Source organism: Artemia franciscana, chromosome 13, assembly GCF_032884065.1.
Source record: "Artemia franciscana chromosome 13, ASM3288406v1, whole genome shotgun sequence".
Classification (NCBI taxonomy): domain Eukaryota; kingdom Metazoa; phylum Arthropoda; class Branchiopoda; order Anostraca; family Artemiidae; genus Artemia; species Artemia franciscana.
The window spans coordinates 35435554-35460079 of record NC_088875.1 but is presented as its reverse complement, the minus strand read 5'-3'; the positions used below and the strand labels follow the sequence as shown (position 1 = coordinate 35460079).

The window sequence follows — 24526 nt, the reverse complement described above, 5'->3', positions numbered from 1 at the left end:
CTGAAAGATGGTATTTTTGCGAAATTTTCTCTCAGTTAAAGCATAAGAGTGTCAATTCACAAAAACTCATAGGGGGACGAAAGAAGTGTATTTTTTAAAATCCAGAGTGGCATTTTATTGTTTATTTGATTTTCTCCAATAAAATGCCCCCCAAAACCAAATTTTTCAAAAAGAGTGCCAAAAATTTATGTTTTTTAATTTAGTGCCCCTCCTTCAATTGAAGCCTCTATTTGGGCAGCCATGAAAACTTCCAGCAAACATGCATTTTTGTGGCAATTGGTATCTACCAAGTGACATATAGTGATCGCAAATTCTGTTGGTCTGTCTGTCGGTCTCTCTGTCCCGGTTTTGCTACTTTAGGCACTTCCAGGTAAGCTAGGACGATGAAATTTGTCGGGTATATCAGGAACAAAACCAGATTAAATTAGAAATTGTCATTTCCCTGATTTGTCCATCTGGGGTGAGGGGGGGGACGGTTAAATCGGAAAAAATAGAAAAAATGAGGCATTTTAAACTTACGAACGGGTGATCGGATCTTAATAAAATTTAACCTTTGGAAGGATATCATGTCTCAGAGCTCTTATTTTAAATTCCAGCTGGATCCGGTGATATTGCAGGGATTTTGAAGGGGAAACCAAAAATCTTGGAAAACACTTAGAGTGAAGGGATTGGGATGAAACTTGGTGTCAAAAATAATCACAAGTCCTATTTAGAAAAAATAAGGTATTTTTAACCTACGAAGGAGTGATCGGATCTTAATGAAATTTGATTTTTGGAAGGATATCGTGTTTCAGAGCTCTTATTTTAAATCCTGACTGGATCTGGTGACATTGCGGGGAAGCTGGAGGGGAAAACTGGAAATCTTTTTAGGGGAGCCTGGGGTTGTTAATTTGGAACAATTGGAAAAATTGAGGCATTTTAACTTATGAACAGGTGACCGGATCTTAAAGAAAAATTGGATATTTAGAAGGAACTCATGTCTCAGAGCTTTTATTTCAAATCCTCACCAGATCTTTTGACATTTGAGGGAGTTGGAGGGGGAAACCGGAAATCTTGGATAACGCTTAGAATCTGAGGGATTGGGATGAAACTTGGTGTTAAAAATAATCACAAGTTCTAGATACGTGATTGACATAACCGGAACGAATCCGGTCTCTTTGGAGTAGTTGGGAGGGGATTAATTCTAGAAAGTTAGAAAAAATAAGGTGCTTTTAACTTACGAAAGAGTGATCGGATCTGAATGAAATTTGATGTTTGGAAGGATATCGTGTTTCAGAGCTCTCATTTTAAATCCTGACTGGATCTGGTGACATTGCGGGGAGTTGGGGGTGGACCTAAAATCTTGGAAAACGCTTAGAGTGGAGGGATCGGGATAAAACTTGGTAGTAAAAATAAGCACAAGTCCTAGATACATGATTGATGTAACCGGAACGGATCCGCTCTCTTTGGGGGAGTTGAGGGGGGGAGGTTAATTCTAAAAATTAGAAAAAATGAGTTATTTTTAACTTACGAAGGGGTGATCGAATCTTAATGAAATTTGATGTTTGGAAGGATATCGTGTTTCAGAGCTCTTATTTTAAATCCCGACTGGATCTGGTGACAATGCGGGGAGTTGGGGGGGGGGTCTTAAAATCTTGGAAAATGCTTAGAGTGGAGGGATCGTGATGAAACTTGGTGGTATAAATAACCACAAGTCCTAGATATCTGATTGACATAACCGGAACAGATCCGCTCTCTTTGAGGGAATTGGGAGGGGGAAGGTTAATTCTAAAAAAATTAGAAAAAATGAGGTATTTTTAACTTACGAAGGAGTGATCGGATATTACTGAAAGTTCATATTTAGAAGGACCTCATAACTCAAATCTCTTACACTAAATCTCGACCAGATCCATTGTCATTGGGGGGGGGGGCGGTGGAAATCTTGGAAAACGCTTAAAGCGGAGAGATCAGGACGAAACTGGGTGGGGAGAATAAGCGCAAGTCCAAGATATGTGACGGAAATAACCGGACCAGATATGCTCTCTTCGGTAGAGCTGGGGGGGATTAATTCGGAAAATTAGAAAAAATGGGGTATTAGGAACTTACGAACGAGTGATCAGATCTTAATGAAATCTGATCTTTAGAAGGATCTTGTGCCTTAGAACTCTCATTGTAAATCCCAACCAGATCTGGTGACATTGGGGGAAGCTGGAGGGGAAAACTGGAAATCTTTTTAGGGGAGCCTGGGGTTGTTAATTTGGAACAATTGGAAAAATTGAGGCATTTTAACTTATGAACAGGTGACCGGATCTTAAAGAAAAATTGGATATTTAGAAGGAACTCATGTCTCAGAGCTTTTATTTCAAATCCTCACCAGATCTTTTGACATTTGAGGGAGTTGGAGGGGGAAACCGGAAATCTTGGATAACGCTTAGAATCTGAGGGATTGGGATGAAACTTGGTGTTAAAAATAATCACAAGTTCTAGATACGTGATTGACATAACCGGAACGAATCCGGTCTCTTTGGAGTAGTTGGGAGGGGATTAATTCTAGAAAGTTAGAAAAAATAAGGTGCTTTTAACTTACGAAAGAGTGATCGGATCTGAATGAAATTTGATGTTTGGAAGGATATCGTGTTTCAGAGCTCTCATTTTAAATCCTGACTGGATCTGGTGACATTGCGGGGAGTTGGGGGTGGACCTAAAATCTTGGAAAACTCTTAGAGTGGAGGGATCGGGATGAAACATGGTGGTAAAAATAAGCACAAGTCCTAGATACGTGATTGATATTACCAGAACGAATTCGCTCTCTTTGGGGGAGTTGAGGAGGGGGGCTAGTTAAAAAAATTGGAAAAAATTAGGTATTTTTAACTTACGAAGGAGTGATCAAATCTTAATGAAATTTGATGTCTGGAAGGATATCCTGTTTCAGAGCTTTTATTTTAAATCCCGACTGGATCTGGTGACATTGCTGGGAGTTTGGGGCTAAAATCTTAGAAAATGCTTACAGTGGATCGGGATGAAACATGGTGTGAAAAATGAGCACAAGTCCTAGATACGTGATTGACGTAACCGGAACGGATCTGCTCTCTTTGAAGGAGCTGGGGGGGAAGGTTAATTCTAAGAATTAGAAAAAATGAGGCATTTTTAAATTACGAAGGAGAGATCGGATCTTAATAAAATTTCATATTTAGAAGGACCTCGTAACTCAGATCTCTTGTTTTAAATCTCAACCAGATCCAGCGTCATTGGGGGGGGGGGTCTTGGAAAACGCTTAAAGCGGAGAGATCAGGATGAAACTTGGTGGGAAGAATAAGCACAAGTCCGAGACATGTGACGGAAATAACCGATCCAGATCCGCTCTCTTTGGTAGAGTTGGGGGGGGGGGGGAATAATGCGGGAAATTAGAAAAAATGAGGTTTTAGTAACTTACGGACGGGTGGTCAGATCATAATGAAATTTGATAGAAGGATCTTGTGCCTTAGAACTCTCATTTTAAATCCCGACCAGATCTCGTGACACTGGGGGGGAACTGGAGGGGAAACCGGAAATCTTGGAAAACACTTAGAGTGGAGAGATCGGGATGAAACCTAATGGGAAGTATAAGCACAAGCTATAGATATGTGATTGACATAACTGGAACGGATCCTTATTCTTTAGGGGAGCTGGGAGTTGTTAATTTGGAACAATTAGAAAAATTGAGGTATTTTAACTTAAGGACAGGTGACCGGATCTTAATGAAATTTGATATTTAGAAGGAACTTATGTCTCAGACCTCTTATGTCAAACCCCGATCTGATCTGTTGACATTGCAGGGAGTTGGAGGGGGAAACCGGAAATCTTGGAAAACGCTTATAAATGTCGTAGATACGTGATTGAAGTAACCAGACTGGATCTGCTATCTTTGGGGGAGCTAGGGGGTGGGTTTAGTGCTTTGGTGCTTCTGAAGGTAACTTGACTTTATACTCTTACTAGAAGGAACATTTTTGGAAATGTAACAATAGCTTTATCAAAAGCTATATATCTGGACATTAGGGGGTGGGGGTGGGTGCATTACATTTTAATCATATATTTGGTAATTGTTCATTATTCAATTGATTCAATTCAGAACCTAATTCCACTTATTGAGTGTGTTCTGAATAATACACAAGTACCAAAAAAAAATCTGTAGCATTTAATCGAATTACAATCCAAATTATTTTAAAAATTATAGGCTATTTCCTAGCTGTATTTTACGACGCTTTTTCTTTCTTCGGATCTTTTCCGCTGTACCTATACAACTATTTATTCGTGGACTAAGTTGCTTCAATTAACGGGTATTAAATTGAAACAAAAGAGTGACGTATAACGAAATACATGGCAAGTATGTAATTTGGGCTATATAATTCCGAATTAGGGAGGTTGAGGGAAAAGTAAAGTGAAGCGATTTAGGAACGATAGACAATTAGTTATGCCATTCCTAAAATCACTTCATTTTAACCCCCCCCCCCTCTAATATATAAAAAAAAATTAGCCCAATTAAACATTATCCATGCAATTTGCCATAAATCACTCTTTTGTTTCAACTTATATCGGTAAACGACAAAAAAATACATTTTAAATAGTGGTTTAAAAAAAAGATCCATTTCTTCTTTAAACGAGAAAAAATCAAGAATTTGTTGAATAGTCTATAGTCTAGCAGATGGTATAAAAAATGGCTCTTGACCATAATTCAAATTGAAATTAACCTTAATTTAAGTACAAAAATTACCAAAAATAAAAATAAATAGATACCAACAGATTTTGCCACAAAAATAGCTTTGCATATAACATATATGATTATAATTTCAGTGTGGCCAATACTTATGCATGATATTTTGGTTTATAAACATCATAACATGATTATTATAGATATGATTAATATTATTCATTTGCTTAACCTTGGATTATTTTCACTAGTATGTTGTCATAGCTTATGGATTAAAAGCGCAAATTATTGATCACTTATTTATCAATTTTACGTGCAAATTATCGATACATACGTGAAACCTATTATATAATGTGTTTTTAGTCCGGCCTAGATTGATGATCAAAATTGCATACCTGTCTATTGCAATACAAGTCATCGTAAGGGTTGAAACATAAGCTGATGTGACTTGTACATGCGGGACAAGCTGACACATAAAGACGCCAAAAGGCCAGTTGTCTGATAACAGTCTGATCAAGTTAAATGGTATATTTAAGACAGTCATAAGTAAATCACTAATTGCCAAATTGGTAATAAATAAATTGGTAACAGTTTGTAACTTTTTGTGACGAAATATGACATAGCACACTAAAGTATTTCCAAAAACTGACACTATAACTATAATTGAGTAAGCTATTATTACACCTTTATATTTTTCGTAGTAATTGTCGTCACCAATTGTGGTGCTATTTATAGTAAAATTTACTAATTTTGTCATAAAGTCCCAATACGTTTCCTCGTTTTCATCAAAATAATCATCGTTATTTATGTTCATTTCATTCACAGATGACTGTAGTATTTACTTAACAGTATTTCGAACGTAACTACAGTGCGTTCTATCTTGACTCCCGAGAAAGTATTAGCCTATTTTTGACATGGAAACTTTTCTTGAGACCACCCCTTTTTGGAAAACCTGAAAAGGGATTGGTTAAAGATTTCTTTCTGGTAAATTTAGCATTAAAATTGAAGAGCCTGAGACAAATAGCTTTTTTCAGGAAGCAACTTCAGCAACTCAGTGGGCTAACGATAGTTGTTTAAAAACAATGCCCTTTTTACGGGATTTTCAAATCCAAACATCGTGGATACCAATAAACAACTGCAGATTATCTATAGCATGATTTATTTTTAACATATTAGTTAGTTCTTTCGTTATTATTACCAACTTCTTTTATTATCGAAATTTTTGTTTAAAATTTCTATAGTTTGAATTTTTGCTTCATTAAAAATATTTTAACGAAATTCTAAATTCTTACATGGTACTTGTGTACCCCTACATCTCAAGAAGGGAAGTTAGGGTAATCCTAATAAAATATACTTTAGTATGAAAAAAATATACGCTTTGGAAAAAAATTGGGCTACATATTTCAGCATTATGGAGGTAGGGGTAAAGTATAGCCGGGCTGCATACATAATGTGTTAGCAGCAATGGCTCTGATATTATGAAGTCAATCAATCAATCAATTAAGTTAAATTAGTTTTTGACTTCAAACTGTCCAAATATTTTACCCCCACCTCCCTAATGTGCAAATACATAGCCAAAATTACACATTTCCCATGTATTCTGTCGATTCTCTTTTTCTTTTCTTGCACCAGTTAAAGTAACTAGCGAAAGAAACCGATTTACAGTACGTCAATTCATTAGCAGCCTGATATTGCAGGGGGTATATCATACAAGTACCTCTATCATTACTAAATTATTAATGATTTTTTAAATCGTTTGTAATCGTTCGCCAAAAAAAAAAAGAAATCAAGCTGAAATCAACGCTGTTTTCTATGCAAATCAGCGCCAAAAAAGCTGCATGTGTCCGGCCCTTGAAGGAATATCAATCTTAAAACCAAAGAATATTGGAAGCCAAGGTTACCGCTACTTTGTTTTTCTGGATGGGGATTTCAGCCCTGAGCTTGGGATCTTGGGAAATACCTTTAATAGTTTCTCTATTTTGGGGTTTTAAAATCATGCATTACATAAGATTTTTGTCCCTGGAAAAGTACAGGTTTGCAGCAAGTCTTCGGCTGTAGTCTGCACCAAAAGGACAAGAAACTTGACAAATGAAAAAAAAATCGCAGAAAAACAACGATATTAACAGAAGAATACAGAAGAAAAGACGAATACTGTGTAAATATTTCTGTTGAGAAATCCGCTCGACCGTCCTTGAAGCTATGAATAAGAAATGCAGGTAAAAGTTTACAAGACACTAGAAAAATAAAAAACCTAAAATAAAAGTGGTCCTTGCCATCTCTTGAAAAAGGAATCATGCGGTGTATAGTTGGTTTATTCTTATTTTTTTCTTTGGTATTACTTTTATCTCATTATCAAATAGTTCGTGGTAAAGAACTGCATTAAGGAGCGACCCGGCTCAATAGTAATCGAAACTCTAAAAAACGGAATTTTCATAACAATAGCTACATCAAAAAGATTGAACTTTAATGCTGATTTTAAATATATAAGTTTCATCAAGTCTAGACTTACCCATTAAAAGTTACGAGCCTGAGAAAATTTGCGTTATTTTAGAAAATAGGGGGAAACAACCCTTACAAGTCATAGAATCTTAACGAAAATCGTACCATCAGACTAAGCATATCAGAGCACCCTACATTAAAAGTTCACGGATGCGATCACGGATCACGTGATCCGTGATGAAGACAGATCACGGATGCGTGTTTATTTGTTTTTTTTTTCTGTTTTGTTTTTTTTCCCAGGGGTGATAGCATCAACCCAGTGGTTCTAGAATGTCGCGAGAGGGTTCATTATAACAAAAATTAAGAGTTCTAGTGCCCTTTTGAAGTAACCAAAAATATTGGGGGGCATTTAGGCCCCCTCCCACGCTCATTTTTTTCCAAAGTCACCGGATCAAAGTTCTGAGATAGCCATTTTATTCAACATATTCAAAAAACGCAATAACTATTTCTTTGGTGATGACTTACTCCCCCACAGTCTCCGTGGGAGGTGCTGCAAGATACAAACTTTTACCAGTGTTTACATATTGTAATGGTTATTGGGAAGTGTACAGACGCTTTCCGGTTTTTTTCGGTTGAGGGGAGGGGGGAGGGTGTGGATTTATGCAGGGGAACTTTCCTTGAGAAATTTGTCATGGAAGAAAATTTTCATGAAGGGGGCACAGGATTTTTTAGCATTTAAAAAAAAACAACGAAAAAACAAATATGAAAAAGTTTCTTCAACTGAAAGTAAGGAGCAGCATTAAAACTAAAAAAGGAACAGAAATTATTACGCACATGAGGGGTTGGCCTCCTCCTAATACCTTGCTCTTTACCCAACCTCAAAGCCCTACCCTTTACGCTAAAGTTTGACTCTTTGTCACAGTTCAACTTTTTAAAACAATAAAAAGCTTTAGCGTGAAGAGCAGGACGTTGAGGTGGGGACGTCCCCTATCATATACGGAATAATTTGGCTTTTTCTCTAAAATATACTTTTTAAAACAGTAAAAACCTTTAGTGTAAAGGGCGGGGCGTTGAGGAGGGGACAGCCCCTTTCAAATACGGAGTAATTTCTTTTTGTTTTGAGTTTTAATTTCCCTCCTTACTTTCAGTTAAATAACTTGTTTCTTTATTTAATTCTATTAATAACTATATTTCCTGTGAAACATATGACTTAACGACAGCCTACAGCTATAGACCCAACTCTCACTTGAATAACGAGATACCTGTGGTATTAAATTTATTAGCTTCTGATCTATATCCAATGGACGAGCAAGAATTACTAATTCGCTACTCTTCATTTAAAAAATCATCTAAACTTGCCTTAAAAATTGGAAAATTGTCTTTTTCCACGCGTTTCTGTAACCTTTTCAAGTTTTTTTTTTTTTTTTTTTTTTTTTTTTTTTTTTTTTTTTTTACCATAAGCTATGATTTCCAACGTGGAGTACAGGCATGTTGGATCATAGGCTGGACGTATACCCTTTGGCTCTATGGTTTTAATGTTTCAACGCACGACAACAATAAGCAAAAAAAAAAAAAAAAAAACGTTCTTCATGTGAATGGGAATCAACATTCATGTGCATTTAAAGGCTAACAAGGGAGCATGATAGGATTGCAATGACGTCATACATTGTATAAAAGGCGCTGTCCTAAAAGAGATAACATGACCCTATAAAAGATAACAAGAGACGACCCCTGAAAAGATAACAAGCTAGTTGCCTTTTAAGGTTCCTTTAGGTAGATTCACACACAATTTTGAATAGCTAAATGTAAATATTACGAGGGGGTATCAAGATTTTAGAGCTGCCTAAGCATGGCATGCCCCGAAATTGGTTGGGAAAAATTAATCTAAAATAAAGTGGAGAACAAGTTTTAAAAATTTGACCAAATAGATGGATAGTGCTGAATCTCAGCTACCAAATGGTTGCTTATTGTCGTCGTGCGTTGAACCATTAAAACCATAGAACTGCAAAAAAAGAGAAAAAACTCAGAAAGTTACACAGGGAATACATTGGCGTAGGTAGTGGGACAAAGGGGCATCTTTATTACTTGTATTTTTTCTTTAATTATATTGCAATAGTGATAGGGGTGAAGGTGAGGTGAAAACGTATCTTCGGGCACTGATAACCCTAGCTACACATCTGAGGGAACTTAGAATAAATTACACTTTTTCCTGTTGATTGTTCCACAAAGTCGGGGGAGGGGGAGAGTGGTTTTCACAAAGTGGTTTTAACACACTGTTGCGAGTTAAGGTTCCCAGAGTTTTACATTGGTATGTGCTTGCCAGCCATTTGTATTCTTTATAAATCACGCAGTTAGTTTGTTATTTTGCTATTTAGAAGTACTTCTAAATAATATAAGTTCCTATGTTACTCAGAGTATTAAAAGACCAAGAAAGTTCATGATTCAGAAAGTAACTGATACTAAGAGCAAATTGTAAGATAGTGGTGTCTCGGGAAAAATTAATTACAGCCCATCCCTCCCGACTCAAATATAAGCAAAAAAGCCGAATCAAAGTGAAAATTTTGATCAAAGTTTGTAAACCCCCTGTTGTTATTCCATCAGAGCCACAGCACCCGGAGCAGCTGCCCCGGTTGTTCCCTTCTTTCAATAGATCTGCTGACACTTCCTAAACCAGATTGCTGCCTAACAAACAGTGACAATTTTATAATGGCAGTTTAAATTGAGTTAAATCGGTTATATTAGTCAATTAATTAGTTATATATATTAATTCTCCTTTTCTACGTGGAAGACACAAAGCTCTATCGTGTCATCTCGTCATGTGAAGACATTCACCACCTGCAGGCGGATCTCCAACGAATCGATGACTGGATGAAGAAGTGGATCATGGAAATCAATACCCAGAAAAGTCATATCCTCACTCTGGGTCCACAAAACTTTTCGTCCTCATACTCTCTTGGTTCTGCTGCACTCACTCTTAGTAAAGAAGAAAGAGACCTAGGCATCTTAGTGGATTCTGAACTGAACTTCAGTAGCCACTATGAAGCTGTCGTCAAGAAGGCCTCCAAAGTTGCTGGTATGATCAGAAGAAACTTCTCGTGCGAGGACGACAAAATGCTTGCTACGCTCTATACGTCCCTTGTCCGCCCGATGACTATGGACATTGTTCTATAAGACCATATTACAACAAGGACATAGATACTCTCAAAAATGTTCAGAGGAGGATAACTCAATTCTCTCCCTGGTTACGCTTCCTTCCCTACGAAGAGCGGCTTAGAAAGCTTGAAATCCCAACCCTCGCCTATAGATTCCATCGTGGTGATCTTATTGAAATGTATAAGCTCTGCAATGGAGCCTATGATAACGTACCAGCCCAGAAAATCGTGCAGATCAATAAAAATCATCTCCGAGGACATCAGTACAAAGTGAGTAAGGAACGCTTTTACAAGGCCATGGGCCGATGAACTTTCGGCAACCGAGTGGTTCAGCATTGGAACAACTTACCAGAAAGAGTAATCTGCTCCACAAACCTACTGACATTCAAGAAGAAAGTTGATGAATATTATTCAAGTGACGTTTTCTCCTTGTGCAAATTTAGAAGAAATGCAAATTAAGGTTTTTGTTTTGTAGAGGCTTAACGGCCTACCATCAAATTTGCGAATATATTTATTTATTTATTTAACTTACAAAAGGGTGATAAGATCTTAAGGAAATTTGATGTTTAGAAGGATATCGTTTCTTAGAGCTCTTATTTTAAACCCCGACCGGACCTGGTGACATCGGGTGGAGTTGAAGGGGGAAACCTAAAATACTTGGAGTGGAGGGATCGGGATGAAACTTGGTGGGAAAAATAGGCACAAGTTAATTCTGAAAAATTAGAAAAATGAGGTATTTTTATCTTACGAAGGAGTGATTGGATCTTAATGAAATTTGATATTTAGTAGGACCTTGTAACTAAGATCTCTTATTTTAAATCCCGACCCGATCCAGTGTTATTGGGGGGGGGGGGCTGGAAATCTCGGAAAAAGGCTTAGAGTGGAGAGATCAGGATGAAAATTGGTGGGAAGAATAGGTTGAAAAGCAAAATATTCACTTCTTTTTACTTTCAAAAATTTGTTTTATATTTCATATAAATACAGATTTTGTATAAGATTCGGATGGGGTTTATGTGATTAAAAATTCTAAACTATAATGCATTGCTTAAGAGTCAAAAGTGACTCAAGGGAAAACAGTCTCCCCCCATGCCCATCATTTCTCAAAACAAACATCCAATCAAAATTTAGAGAGATATGCATTTTATCTAGTATTTTTTTAGTAGTAGTATTAATTTATTAACCAAAGGAAATAACACAGACAAAATCAATCGGTAGCACACCAAAAGTGTGCTTGCGAGGGTGTGTTACTAACAAAAAAGAACAAAAAATAGACGAGAAAAAAAAACAAAAAACAATGAGCAGAAAGGTGAAACCGTGTAGCGAGAAAAAACATAAATAATTCCTACACAGTCAAACAACATAATATCATGATCCCGAAGCAAAAAAATAAAACAAAAAAAAACAAAAAACAATAAACAATTATTTCCAATATTAAATCAATCAATCTCAATCTATTTCGAAGGTATACCTACCAAGCAACCCCACACGCAGCACGGTTTTAAATTGATTCATGGGCAATTCTTTGGTACTTGGAACAAGCTTATAACACAGCTTAGCCCCTCTATAAATAACTGAGAAAGCAGTCCTACTTGAAACTAGGCGAGGAATCTCAATATCTCCACTTGTTCAAGTTCTGTGACCATGAATATTAGATCTATCCCGAAAAATTCCTGTAAAATATTCTAGAACGCTCCCATAATAGTACTTATACATAAAAACCAGTGTATAAAAATCGCACAATCCGGCTGCAGGCATTATATTTATCACACTGTACATTGACCTGACCGAATCCCGGTTCCCTATTCCACAAAGTGATCTAATGGCATTATTCTGCAGCACGCGGATTGGGCAAAGTATTGAGGGGAATGTCCCAAGCCATACAGACGAGCAATACAAAATATATGGATGAATCAAAGAAAAACATAATAGCCGTATAACATTTGAAAGAAATAAATGTTTTAATTTACGGAAAATCCCTAAATTCCGCGATAATATTCTATTTATAGCTTTTACATGGCACTTAAGGTCAATCTCCGAGGTTTGAAGCCAATGCTATTTTCCTATAGCAGTGAAATGCGTATTAACAGCAGACACGAGCAGATTCTTTCATGAACAAATTACTGTGGCTTCATTGAAAGCTTTAACATGAATAGGCCGAGCAAATTTGTATTTTTATTCTTTAGAGCTTCATAAAAAATAAATTAGTGGGGACACCTCTAATTTTTAAAAGTAGTAATAAAATTACTTTTAGAAGATGTAGAGAGTGTAAAGTAGCCTCTCGATTTGCCACAAGATTTCAAAATTTTTGGCCGTGAATTTTTTTTTTATCATCATCAGTTTCCTTTAAAATTTGCCATTTAAGATATTCTTCCTTTACTATTTAAAAGAGTTGTACTAATCATACAGCCTTGATTTTTGTGTCGTTTTGTAGATCTTATACTGATTAACAATCCAATAGATTCTTAAGTTTGTAGTTATAAGAGATGACTTTTAGCAATAATTCTTAATATTCAAGATTTTCTCCTTTCTTATTGGCTTAAGCACTCCTTAAGGGGTTTGCCAGAATATCATTAAGAATGTTGACATCTCCTTAGCATTACGACCAGATTTAAAAGGAAGTTGAAAACATGTATAATTGGCAACAACACCTTGAGGCAATATCATTTTTAACACCTCATACGAATGGGAATTTGTTAGGTTACAAAGCTGTTACAAAGCAGATAACATTATTGGCCTAAGTAAAGAAACATAGTAAAGAAACTAGTAAAGAAACAGTAAAGAAACGTAAAAGAAAATAGAAAACATAAAAGAAAGTAAAGAAACTAAGTAAAGAAACACCGATTGTAGGCCTATAAAATGTATGAGTATTATTTTTAAAAAGAACATTATTCTTAAAAACACATCATTTTAAACATTATTGGCCTTTAAAAGTAAAGAAAGACCGATTGTAGACCTATAAAATGTATGAACGTTATTTTTAAAAAGAACATACTTAAAAAGAAGATTATTCTTAAAAACACATCATTTTAAACATTATTGACCTTTAAAAGTAAAGAAACACCGATTATAGACCTATAAAATGTATGAACATGATTTTTAAAAAGAACATTATTCTTAAAAACACATCATTTTAAACGTTATTGGCCTTTAAAAGTAAAGAAACACCGATTGTACACCTATAAAATGTATGAACGTTATTTTTAAAAAGAACAATATTCTTAAAGACACATTATTTTAAACATTATTGGCCTTTAAAAATAAAGAAACAGTGATTGTAGGCCTTTAAAATGTATGAGCATTATTTTTAAAAAGAAAATTATTCTTAAAAAGAACATTATTCTTAAAAACACATTATTTTAAACATTATTGGCCTTTAAAGGTAAAGAAATAGCGATTGTAGGCCTATGAAATGTATGAACATTATTTAAAAAAAATAACGTTATTCTTTAAAACACATTATTTTAAACATTATTGGCTCTTAAAAGTAAAGAAACGCCGATTGTAGGCCTATAAAATATACGAACATTATTTTTTTATCTAAATTTGTAGGATATTCGTCCATTTTAGTTCCACGGGATCTCATTTTATTCCCAAAAGTGCCGTATCTTAGAATATTTTGGTTTTTCCCCAACATCTCATATAGTTGTCGATTTATAGGCTCGTTCATAAATGACTGATTACCCCGGTTTGGAACCGCGGTAGGTAAGGTAGGTAGGTAGGTAAGTTTTATTTTATCCACAATACAAACATAAATAAAAAAATGACAACACTAATAAATTGTTGCAGCAAAAAGAAAGTCCTAAGGACTTGTGCTGCAATTTCATAATATGATTTACATCTTATAAATAAATATCTAAACATAACATCTCATGATTAACCACCTAGCCTATCTTATATATAAAAAATAACAACACATACACATGAACAAAATACAACAAAATAATCATATTAAATATCATTTACCGGTATTCAGTCCCCACCCCACATCAATAAACTGCATAAAAAAAAAGACATCAAAAACCTTCTGCCCTTCAAAACCTATTACTTAAATAAAACATTTTCAATTTATTTTTAAACCCATATAAAGTGACAGACTCCCTGATGCCAGCCGGCAAACTATTCCAAACAGAAGGCCCCAGATTCCGAACCACATATGATGATCGAACTGTTTTTCTTTGTTCATGGCTTAAAAGTTGTGAATTTCTTGTATCATAATTATGGTACTCCTGATTCATGGAAAAATAATCATGAAAATACTCAGGGCATATATGTTTCATGCTCTGGAACACAAAAATTGATGCCTGGTAGTCACGAATCTGACCAACATTTAAAACATTACACCGGGAAAAGCTAGCAGTAGTTTTGGATTCAACCTGCTCTTTTATGTCCGCAATCAATCGAATGCTTTTATTTTGCAAAATCTGGATCCTTTTATAATTAGAGAAGAAATTACTAGCCCAATGAACACAACCATAATCTATATAAGGATGAACAAGGGAAAAATAAATGATTTTTAAAATCTTGAACGGAAAAGTTTTTTTTTACACGTCTCAAAATTCCTAGACCCCTAGCCATTTTAGCACCAATAACACTGCAATGCTTTTTCCAACTAATATTATTATCTAAATAAAACCCCAAATACCTAATTTCAAAAACTTGTTTAATGGGTAAATGTCCAAAAAAAATGTTATTATTATCATTAAGTAACCTACCTGTTCTACTAAATATAATGTAATTTGTTTTAGATGCATTAACTGCTAGGGAACTACCTATTGTAAAACTGCGCAAACGTTCAAGTGCCAAATTAGCCTTATGTGCAACCTGCACCAAACAACTACCAATTACTGTTATCGCAGTGTCGTCCGCGAAAGAGGTCAGCGCTTCAACTCCAACATGTGAAGCCAACGAATTAACATAAATAAGATAAAGTAGAGGTCCCAGCACGGAACCTTGAGGCACTCCACACTTAACACCGAACTCTCTGCTTGATATATCTGATAAAGCAACTTTGATAGTCCGGCCATACAAATACGATGAAAACCACTTTACACAAGTACTACCTAACCCAAGCCCACTTAGTCTACTAAGAAGAGTATTAAAATCAACAGTGTCAAAAGCCTTACGGAAATCTACAAAAACAGTTAAAGGAATCATATTATTTTCAAATGCATTATCAACAAAACTTAAAAGATGGTGTACTGCATGACTAGTGGAATGTTTACTTCTGAAACCAAACTGTCCATTATACAAAATTTTCTTCGAATCCAAAAAATCATACAATCGTTTATAAATAACTTTTTCATAAATTTTACTAAATAAAGGTAAAATGGAAATTGGTCGCCAATTACAGGGTTCTGAGGGGTCCCCACCTTTATGTAAAGGTATGATTTTAGATTGTTTCAGTTCCGACGGGAAATGCCCTTCAACCATTGAGAGATTAATTAAATGAACCAGTACCGGTAAAAGATACACCGACACATAATTAAAAGCCTTTAGGTTCAATCCATCTACACCAGAAGAATTTGATTTAAGGCTACAAACAATTTTTTCAACTTCTTCTACATTACATGGTACAAATTCAAACCCATTCTGCATGCTTGAAGGATTTACCTTAATGTTGACGGCACAACTACCTCTAGACACTTCATTCTGTATAACACTACCAATTTTCGAAAAATAATCACCCATGTAATTTGCTATTTCCAATTTATCATGAATAATTCTATTACTAGTTTTTAAATTGGTTATACACATATCTTTTTTTTCACATCCTATCACTTCACGGACAATTCCCCAAGTATCTTTTATATTACCTTCCTTAATCTTCAAACGGTTTAAATAATACTCATTCTTTGCATTTCTTTTTGAATTATTTACATAATTTCTCAACTCTTTAAACTCATTTAAAATCATTTCAGATGGATTATCAAGATATTGACAATACAACTTATTTCTTTGTCTTATTAAACTCAAAATTTCATCATTTATCCACGGCTTTCTCGGTTTAGCTTTCTTGCAATTAATTTTATTCAATGGGCAATTTTTCTCAAACACAGGGTAAAGAATATCTGAAAAAATGTTAAAAGCTTTTGAAGCATCATCCTTTTCATTGTAAACCACCTCCCAATCCAACGAACTAACTTCATTTTTAAATTTAGCCAGATTAACTTCTTTCATGTCACGCCGAAGAATCTTGTTTTTTCTTTTAATTTTACAATGTGATAACTTCTGCAACAAACAAAGAAGCGGTAAGTGGTCCGAACCAGAATGGATTAATACATCACACATGCTATCTTCCACCATAACTTCAGTGACGAAAACATTATCAATCAAAGTTGCAGAATGGTCTGTTAATCGGGATGGGATAGAATTTAATGGGAAAAGACCAAATGAAAGCATGACATTAAGGAAATCCAAATTTTTGGCTTGAAGATCTAATAAATCAAAATTAAAATCACCTATGATTACAATTTTATCAAAATTTCGATTTATTTCAGATATTAAAATTTCAATTTCCTCTAGGAAAAAATCCGGACTAGCACCAGGGGGTCTATACACCGATGAAATAAGAAGTGGATTATTATTACTTGTCACTATTTCAATAGCAAAAGTTTCAATCTTACCTTCAATCCATAAAGATAAATCTTCCCTTACTTTAAATTTTATATCATCCTTGATTATGAATGCTAAACCTCCCCTTCCCATCAATGACCGGTTCTTGGAAATAAGTGTGTAACCTGGAAAATTAAACAACGAAGCAGGACATTGTTCACTAATAAATGATTCACAAATACCTATCACTTGCACCTCACTGTTAAGTTTATTAATTATATCAACTACATCTTCATGTGAAGTAGTTAAATGACAATTCCAGTGGAGAATCTGGAATCCGGACAGCATAACGGGTGCACTCACATCATCTACTGCAACATATTTACTAAGCCTTGCAGGCTGTTTACCCGAAAATTCCGACCGGCTACCAACATCACTCGACAAAATATTATCCAACGAAAAGCGATTTTTTTCTAACTGAAGTAATCGTGAAAACATTCATAAATAATTTATCCTACTTCCTATTAAAGAACTATTACTACGAAAGAATGTAAATACTAAAGTACACATTTATAACTACTAAAACGAAAAAAAAAAAAAAACTCAGATTATATGTCGTCACAACTCCACAGTCGGCGTGTCCGAGCGTCATTTCCAGATCGAGCGAAAATACGGCCGTGATCGGACCATACGTTGTGGTTACCTAACCTATCACGAGCCAGTTGCAGAATTTCTCGTCGCTTCTTAGTTAAACTTTCAGACACAAATATACCAGATTTGGCCAGTTTGCTCTTAGCAGCAAATACCTTTCTAGCCACATCCTTAGACGAAAACTGGGCGAGTACCGGTGCAATCGTATCAGGCCGCGTAGGATTCTCTGGAAGGGTAAATCTATACACTTTAGTTAGTTCCGAAACATAAACTTGTACGCCCATCTTGTCCGAGATAATATTATTAATACACGATTTTACATCAGCACCCGGAGCTTGTTTGACACCACTGAAAATAAGTGAATCCAGCCTATTTTCCTGCTCAATATCGTCAAGTCTACTTTCGATCTTTTTCACTCTCTCTTCGAGTATCATGAAGCTGTTTTTTAGTGATTTTAGTTGCTTTTCGATAAAATCAAATTTTGGCGAGTATTCCACCATCAAAGAATCATATACGTCAGATATCATTGATTCAGCCGAGTGCGGGAGTTGATTTTTTATGCGATCGGAAACTTTACGTGAGATTTCATCCCTGAGATTCGCTTTTACAGCTTCCAATTCTTGTTGAGTCTGAGTTAGTCTCATGTTCAGGTCAGAAGATTGGTTGCCTATATCCGGGCTTGAATTTGACGGATGATTTTTCGAAAGATGTCCTGGTTGTTCAGTGCTGTTAGAAACAGTGCCCTTGCGCTTAGGACGGGACGACATCGTAAACTACTAATTAGTAACTCTAATTAACATGAAACAAAGACTTACACGCAAGGGGGGCTTTTTTACGACCCCCCAGCTTCAAATAGTGCCAGATATTATCCAATTAGGTTTGCAGCAGGCTAATCCAAATCAATTCATATACTTTGCTTTACGGAGTAATACATATACTCCTGATGAGCCCTTGTGTTGGGTTGTTGCTTCTGAATTATTTGTCTTTAATGTTTTTTCTATTGTTTGGTAAATGACGACTTATACTTATTGACGACATGACTGCCTGTCCATGGATTATTCTTTATGGTTGATTGTGTATGGCTATGCTGTTTGACCTATGTGATTGTATGGATGAGTAGGGTTAAGGCCTCATTCAAGTGCTGGTCTATATTAATCACTAATTTAGGAAAACAGTCTACCTTTTCTCCTTCTGTCTCCTTTTTTTTTTTTTTTTTTTTTTTTTTTTTTTTTTTTTTTTTTTTTTTTTTTTTTTTTTTTTTTTTGTGTGTTTGTGCTGTTGCATTGGTGATTTCTCTTTTCATGATACTATTAAATTAATGTCATTTAAAGTCATATGTTCCTGAAGGTACATAATAAACATTGAGCAATCTTGCCTTGGGGTCATAAATACAGGTAAGGGAGGAAGGAAACCCCTTAGGGGTATTTAATAAATTTTTGAATCTACTTATATTTATATACTATTCGTCAAAAACAAGAGCTAAGAGCTCATATGGCACTTGTGACGAGCTCAAGAGGAGCCAAGAGCTCATGTGATATGAGCTCTAGCAAAATTCTAAGAATCAATAGCTTGCTTTAAGAGGAAAATCAAAGGCTTAATGCCGGTCGGGATTTAAAACAAGAGCTCTGAGACACGAGGTCCTTCTAAATATCAAAATTCGTTAAGATCCGATCGCCCACTTGTAAGTTAAAAATACCTCAATTTTTCTAATTTTTCCTCTCCCTTCAGCCCCCAAGATGGTCAAATCGGGGAAAAACAACTGTAAAGAGTCAATTAGTGCAGCTCCCTGACATGCCTACCAATTGTCATCGTCCTAGCACGTCATGAAGCACTAAAATCACCAAAGCACTGAACCACACCACCTAAGTCCCCCAAAGAAAGCGGATCCAGTCTGGTTACGTCAATTACGTATCTACGGCGTTTATAAGCGTTTTCCAAGATTTCCGGTTTCCCCCTCCAACTCCCCCTCCCCCAATGTCAACAGATGTGGTCGGGATTTGAAAGAAGAGCTTTGAGATATGAGTCTTTTTCTAATTATCAGATTTTATTAAGATCCGGTCACCCATTTTTAAGTTAAAAACACTTCAATTTTTCTAATTTTTCCAAATTAACAACTTCCAGCTCCCCCAAAGAGAACGGATCCATACCAATAATGTCAATCTGGTATCTAAAGCTTGTGTTCATTCTTCCATAAAGTTTCATCCCGATCTCTCCACTCTAAGCGTTTTCCAAGATTTCCGGTTTCCAAGGTTTCTGTTTTTCCCTCCAACCCTCTATATCCTTGGATCCAATTCGAATTGAAAATGGATTATCTGAGACATAAGATTCTTCTATATATTAAGTTTCATTAAGATCCGATCACCCATTTGTAAGATACCTCGATTTTCACGTTTTCAAAGAATTCCTGTTTCCCCCTCCAGCTCCCTTCAGTGTCATCGGATCTGGTCGGAATTTTAAATAAGAGTTTTAAAGCACAAGATCCTTCTAGATATCAAATTTCATTAATATCTGAACACCCGTTCGCAAGTTACCAATACTTCATTTTTTATAATTTTACCGAATTACCCCCCCCCCCCCCCAACTCCACCAAAGAGAGCAGATCGAGCCGGTTATGTCAGTCACCTATCTTGGACGCGTGCTTATTCTTTCCACCAAGTGTCATCCTGATCTCTCCGCTTTAAGCGTTTTCCAATATCCCCCCCCCCCTAATGACACTGGACCTGGTAGGGATTTAAAATGGGAGATCTGGGTTTCAAGGTCCTTCTAAATATGAAATTTCATTAAGGTACGATCGCTCTTTCATAAGTTAAAACACCTAATTTTGTGTATTTTTTTAGAATTAACCCTCCCCCCCAACTCCCCTAAAGAGAGCAGATCCATTCTGGCTATGTCAATCCCGTTTCTAGGACTTGTACTTATTTTTACCATCAAGTTTCATCACGACCCCCATACTCTAAGCATTTTCCAAGATTTTAGGTCTCCCCCAAATTCCTCTTCACCGGATCCGGTAGGGATTTAAAATAAGAGCTCTGAGACATGATATCCTTGGAAATATCAAATTTCAATAAGGTACAATCTCTCCTTCGTAAGTTGAAAATACCTTATTTTTTAATTTTTCAGAATTAACCCTCCTCCTCCCAACTCTCCCGAAGAGAGCAGATCCGTTCCAGTTACGTCAATATCATATCTAGGACTTACGATTGTTTTTACCACCAAGTTTCATTCCGATCCCCCCACTCTAAGCGTTTTCCATAATTTGTGGTTGCTCCTTCCAGTTTCCCCCCAATATCACCGGGTCCGGTTGGAATTTAAAATAAGAGTTATGAGACACGATATCCTTCCAAACATCAAATTTCATTGATATCTGATGACTCTTTCCTAAGTTAAAAATACCTCATTTTTTTCTAATTTGTCAGAATTAACCCTTCCCCCCCAACTCCCCCAAAGAGAGTGGATCCGTCCAGTTACGTCAATCACGTATCTACGATATTTGCTTATTCTACTCACCAAGTTTTATCCCGATATCTTCACTCTAATCATTTTCCAAGATTTTCGGTTTCCCCTCCGCCTCTGGCTAATGTCACCGGATCTTGTCAGGGTTTGTAACAAGAGTGCTGAAGCACAAGATCCTTCTAAATATAAAGTTTCATTAAGATCTGATCACCCGTCCATAAATTACAAATACCTCATTTTTCTAATTTTTCCGAGTTACCCCCCCCAACTCTCCCAAAGAGTGCGGATCTGGTCCAGTTACGTCGGTCACGTATCTTGGATGTGTGCTTATTCTTCCCACCAAATTTCATCCTGACCTCTTCACTCTGAGCGTTTTCCAAGATTTATGCCCCCCCCCCCAACTCCCCCCAATGAAACTGGATTCAGCCAGATCTAAAATAAAAGATTTGAGTTGCAAGATCCTTCTAAATATGAGATTTCATTAAGATTCGATCACTCCTTCGTAACTTAAAAATACCTCATTTTTTCGAATTAACCGTCCCTCCACTACCCCCTACAGACGGTCGAGTCGGATAAATGACTATTTCTAATTTAACCTTGTCTGGTACAGATTTTTGTCATTTTTCACAATTAACCCTCCTCCCTACTTCTCCAAAGAGAGCAGACCCGTTCCGAATATGTCAATCACGTATCTAGGATTTGTGCTCATTTTTCCACCAAGTTTCAAACCGGTCTTTTTTTCTGAATTAACCGTCTCCCTACTCCCCACAGATGATCGAATTGGGGAAACGACTATTTCTAATTTAATCTAGTCTGGTTCCTGATACGCCTGCCAAATTTCATCATCCTAGCTTATATAGAAGTACCTAAACTAGCAAAACAGGGAAAGGCAGACAGATAGACTGACAGAATTTACGATCACTATATGTCACTTTGTAAATACAAAGTGCCACAAAAACTTGCTAATACCACAGAAATTTACGAAACTTTTTCTAAGACCTTTTAAGCCCTGGAAGCAAGAGATAAATTAGGGTCTAACTCGGTGTCTTCAAGTATCGCCCTGATTTACGAACAATTAGCTACAACTGAAACCCAGCTGGAGAAAATAAAAAGTCATCTGCTGGAAAATATAACCAATCAAACAGTTCGTGGTAACGAACTGTAGTAAGGAGCGACCCGGCTCAATAGTAACGAAACTCTAAAAAATAGAATTTTGATACCAATAGTTACATCAAAAGAATCGCATTTTAATGCTGATTTTAAATATATAAGTTTCATCAAGACCAGTTATACCTATCGAAAGTTACGAGCCTGAGAAAATTTGCCTCATTTTAGAAAATAGGGGGAAACACCCCCTAAAAGTCATACAATCTTAACACCATCAGATTCAGCGTATCAGAGAACCATAGTGTAGAAGTTTCAAGCTCCTATCTACAAAAATGTGAAATTTCGCATTTTTTGCCAGAAGACAGATCACGGATGCGTGTTTATCTGTTTTTTGTTTGTTTGTTTGTTTTTCCTTTTTTTTTCCAGGGGTGATCGTATCGACTGAGTGATCCTAGAATGTCGCGAGAAGGCTCATTCTTATGGAAATTAAAAGTTCTACTGCCCTTTTTAAGTGACCAAAAAATTGGAGGGCACCTACTCCCCCTCCCACACATTTTCTTCCCAAAAGTCACCGGATCAAAATTCTGCGATAGCCATTTTATTCACCATTGTCGAAAAACCTAATAACTATGTCTTTAGGGACGTCTCACTCCCCTGCAGTCCCCGTGGGAGGGGCTGCAAGTCACAAACTTTGATTTGTGTTTACATATAGTAATGGTTACTGGGAAGTGTACAGACGTTTTCAGGGGGATTTTTTTTGGTTTAGGGGGGAGATTTGAGGGGGGAGGGTTACATGGGAGGATATTTCCATGGAGAAACCTCTCATGGGGGAAGAGAATTTCAATTAAGGTGGCGCAGGATTTTCTAGCATTATTTGAAAAAACAATGAAAAAATAAATATGAAAAGTTTGTTTTTACTGAAAGTAAGGAGCAGCATTAAAACTTAAAACGAACAAAAATTGTTACGCATATCAGGGGTTTACCTTCTCGTTATACCTCACTCTTTACGCTAAAGTATTTTTAGTAATTTCAACTATTTATTCTACGGTCTTTGTGATTCAGAGGTCATTGTTAAGGAATTGGGACAAAATCTAAGCTTTAATGTTAAGAGCGAGGTATCGACGAAGGTTGAACCCCCTCATATACGCAATAAAAACATACGGATATAGAAGTTCGTAAGTTAATTCGTAAGTTACGTATATTTTTTACCAATGAAAACGTTTGTAAAAAATTAAAAGTTCTAGTTGCTTTTTTAAGTGATCAAAAACTTGGAGGGCAACTAGGCCTCCTTCCTCGCTCCTTTTTTCTCAAAATATTCCGATTAATTGCAATTAATTCATATGCAAATTTCGCTTTAATTATTATGTGCGGAGAGCCAAGATCAAAACATGCATTAATTCAAAAATGTCCAGAAATTAAATAAAAAAAACAGGCTTTTTTAAATGAAAGTAAGGAGCAACATTAAAACTTAAAATGAACAGAAATTACTCCGTATATGAATTTTTTAATTTATATTTATTTTATATATTAACTGATAGTATATTGATTATTATTATTATTTTATTTAATTAATTTTATTGAATTATCTTTATTTTTTTATTTATCTATATTTTATTAACTAATTGACTAATAATTTAATAATTACTTTCATTTATTAACTGTGCCTCTAATTTGTTTTAGTAATAATAAAGTTTGAAAAATTGTAAACCATTAGGTAGTTTATTTTATATTTTGCACCCCTAAAATTTCTGTACCCAGGGAAAGTGCCCCTTCTGACCCCCCCCCTAAGGCTGCCTCTAGCTAAAGGCCCACAAATGTTGTCAAAAGTAAAAAAAAAGAATATTTGTTTACTTTTCCCTCTTTTCGTTAATATAAACTAAAAAAAGTGTCATCGTAAGTAATATGCATCTTGACATTGGGAAAAAACAATACGGCTAATGTAAAATCAATAAATTGAGTGAATTTCAAATATGCAACTGAAAATATGAGACTGAAGAGAAGCGATTTATTTGACTTTTGCACGACAAATATCTTTTTCTGCAAAGGGCGTGCGTCTTTTTTTCATTGGCTCCTGGGAAAAAAATAAAATCGCCAACTCTTAGCACATTATTAACTAATTCTTAGGTAATTAAACATACAATATTTAAATATTTCTAATAATAATTTTATATTTAATTTAATATATGAAGCAGAAAATACGAAGTGAAGAAGATACAAAAGTGCACAGAATTACCTTTAGGCACTTTAGCAAAGCTTTTATTGAAATTAAAAAAAGTATAAGTTCGAAATAAAACCAAAAAATTAAAATACTTATTATATTTCGAATGTGTCGAAATATATTTCGAAATATAATATTTCGAAATGTTTCGAATAATATTTCGTGCTTATTTACTATAATAGCTTGAGGCTAAAAATAACAATGGCTATATTAAAAAAAACAACAGAAAAACAGAAGTATTATTCAATCCTAGATAAGTTTTGACCAAGGAACTTTATGTTCACATAC

At 35.6% G+C, this 24526-nt stretch overlaps 1 protein-coding gene across 7 annotated transcripts in view; it reads right to left on the bottom strand.

Moving 5' to 3' along the window:
* LOC136034861 (calpain-A-like) overlaps positions 1 to 24526 on the bottom strand; it is an 80957-nt gene that overhangs the window by 42029 nt on the left and 14402 nt on the right. For 2 of the 7 annotated variants that reach the window (XR_010619257.1, XM_065716334.1), the window contains exon 1: positions 5062 to 9180. Coding sequence is in view for 5 of the 7 variants with exons in the window: in XM_065716334.1 (XP_065572406.1) it covers positions 5062 to 5480 (419 nt within the window). In the remaining 2 variants the exon portion in view is untranslated. Of the gene's footprint in view, positions 1 to 5061; positions 9182 to 20339; positions 21093 to 24526 lie in introns of those variants that run through there. The other 5 variants (XM_065716336.1, XM_065716337.1, XR_010619258.1 and 2 more) reach the window with 4 other exon arrangements.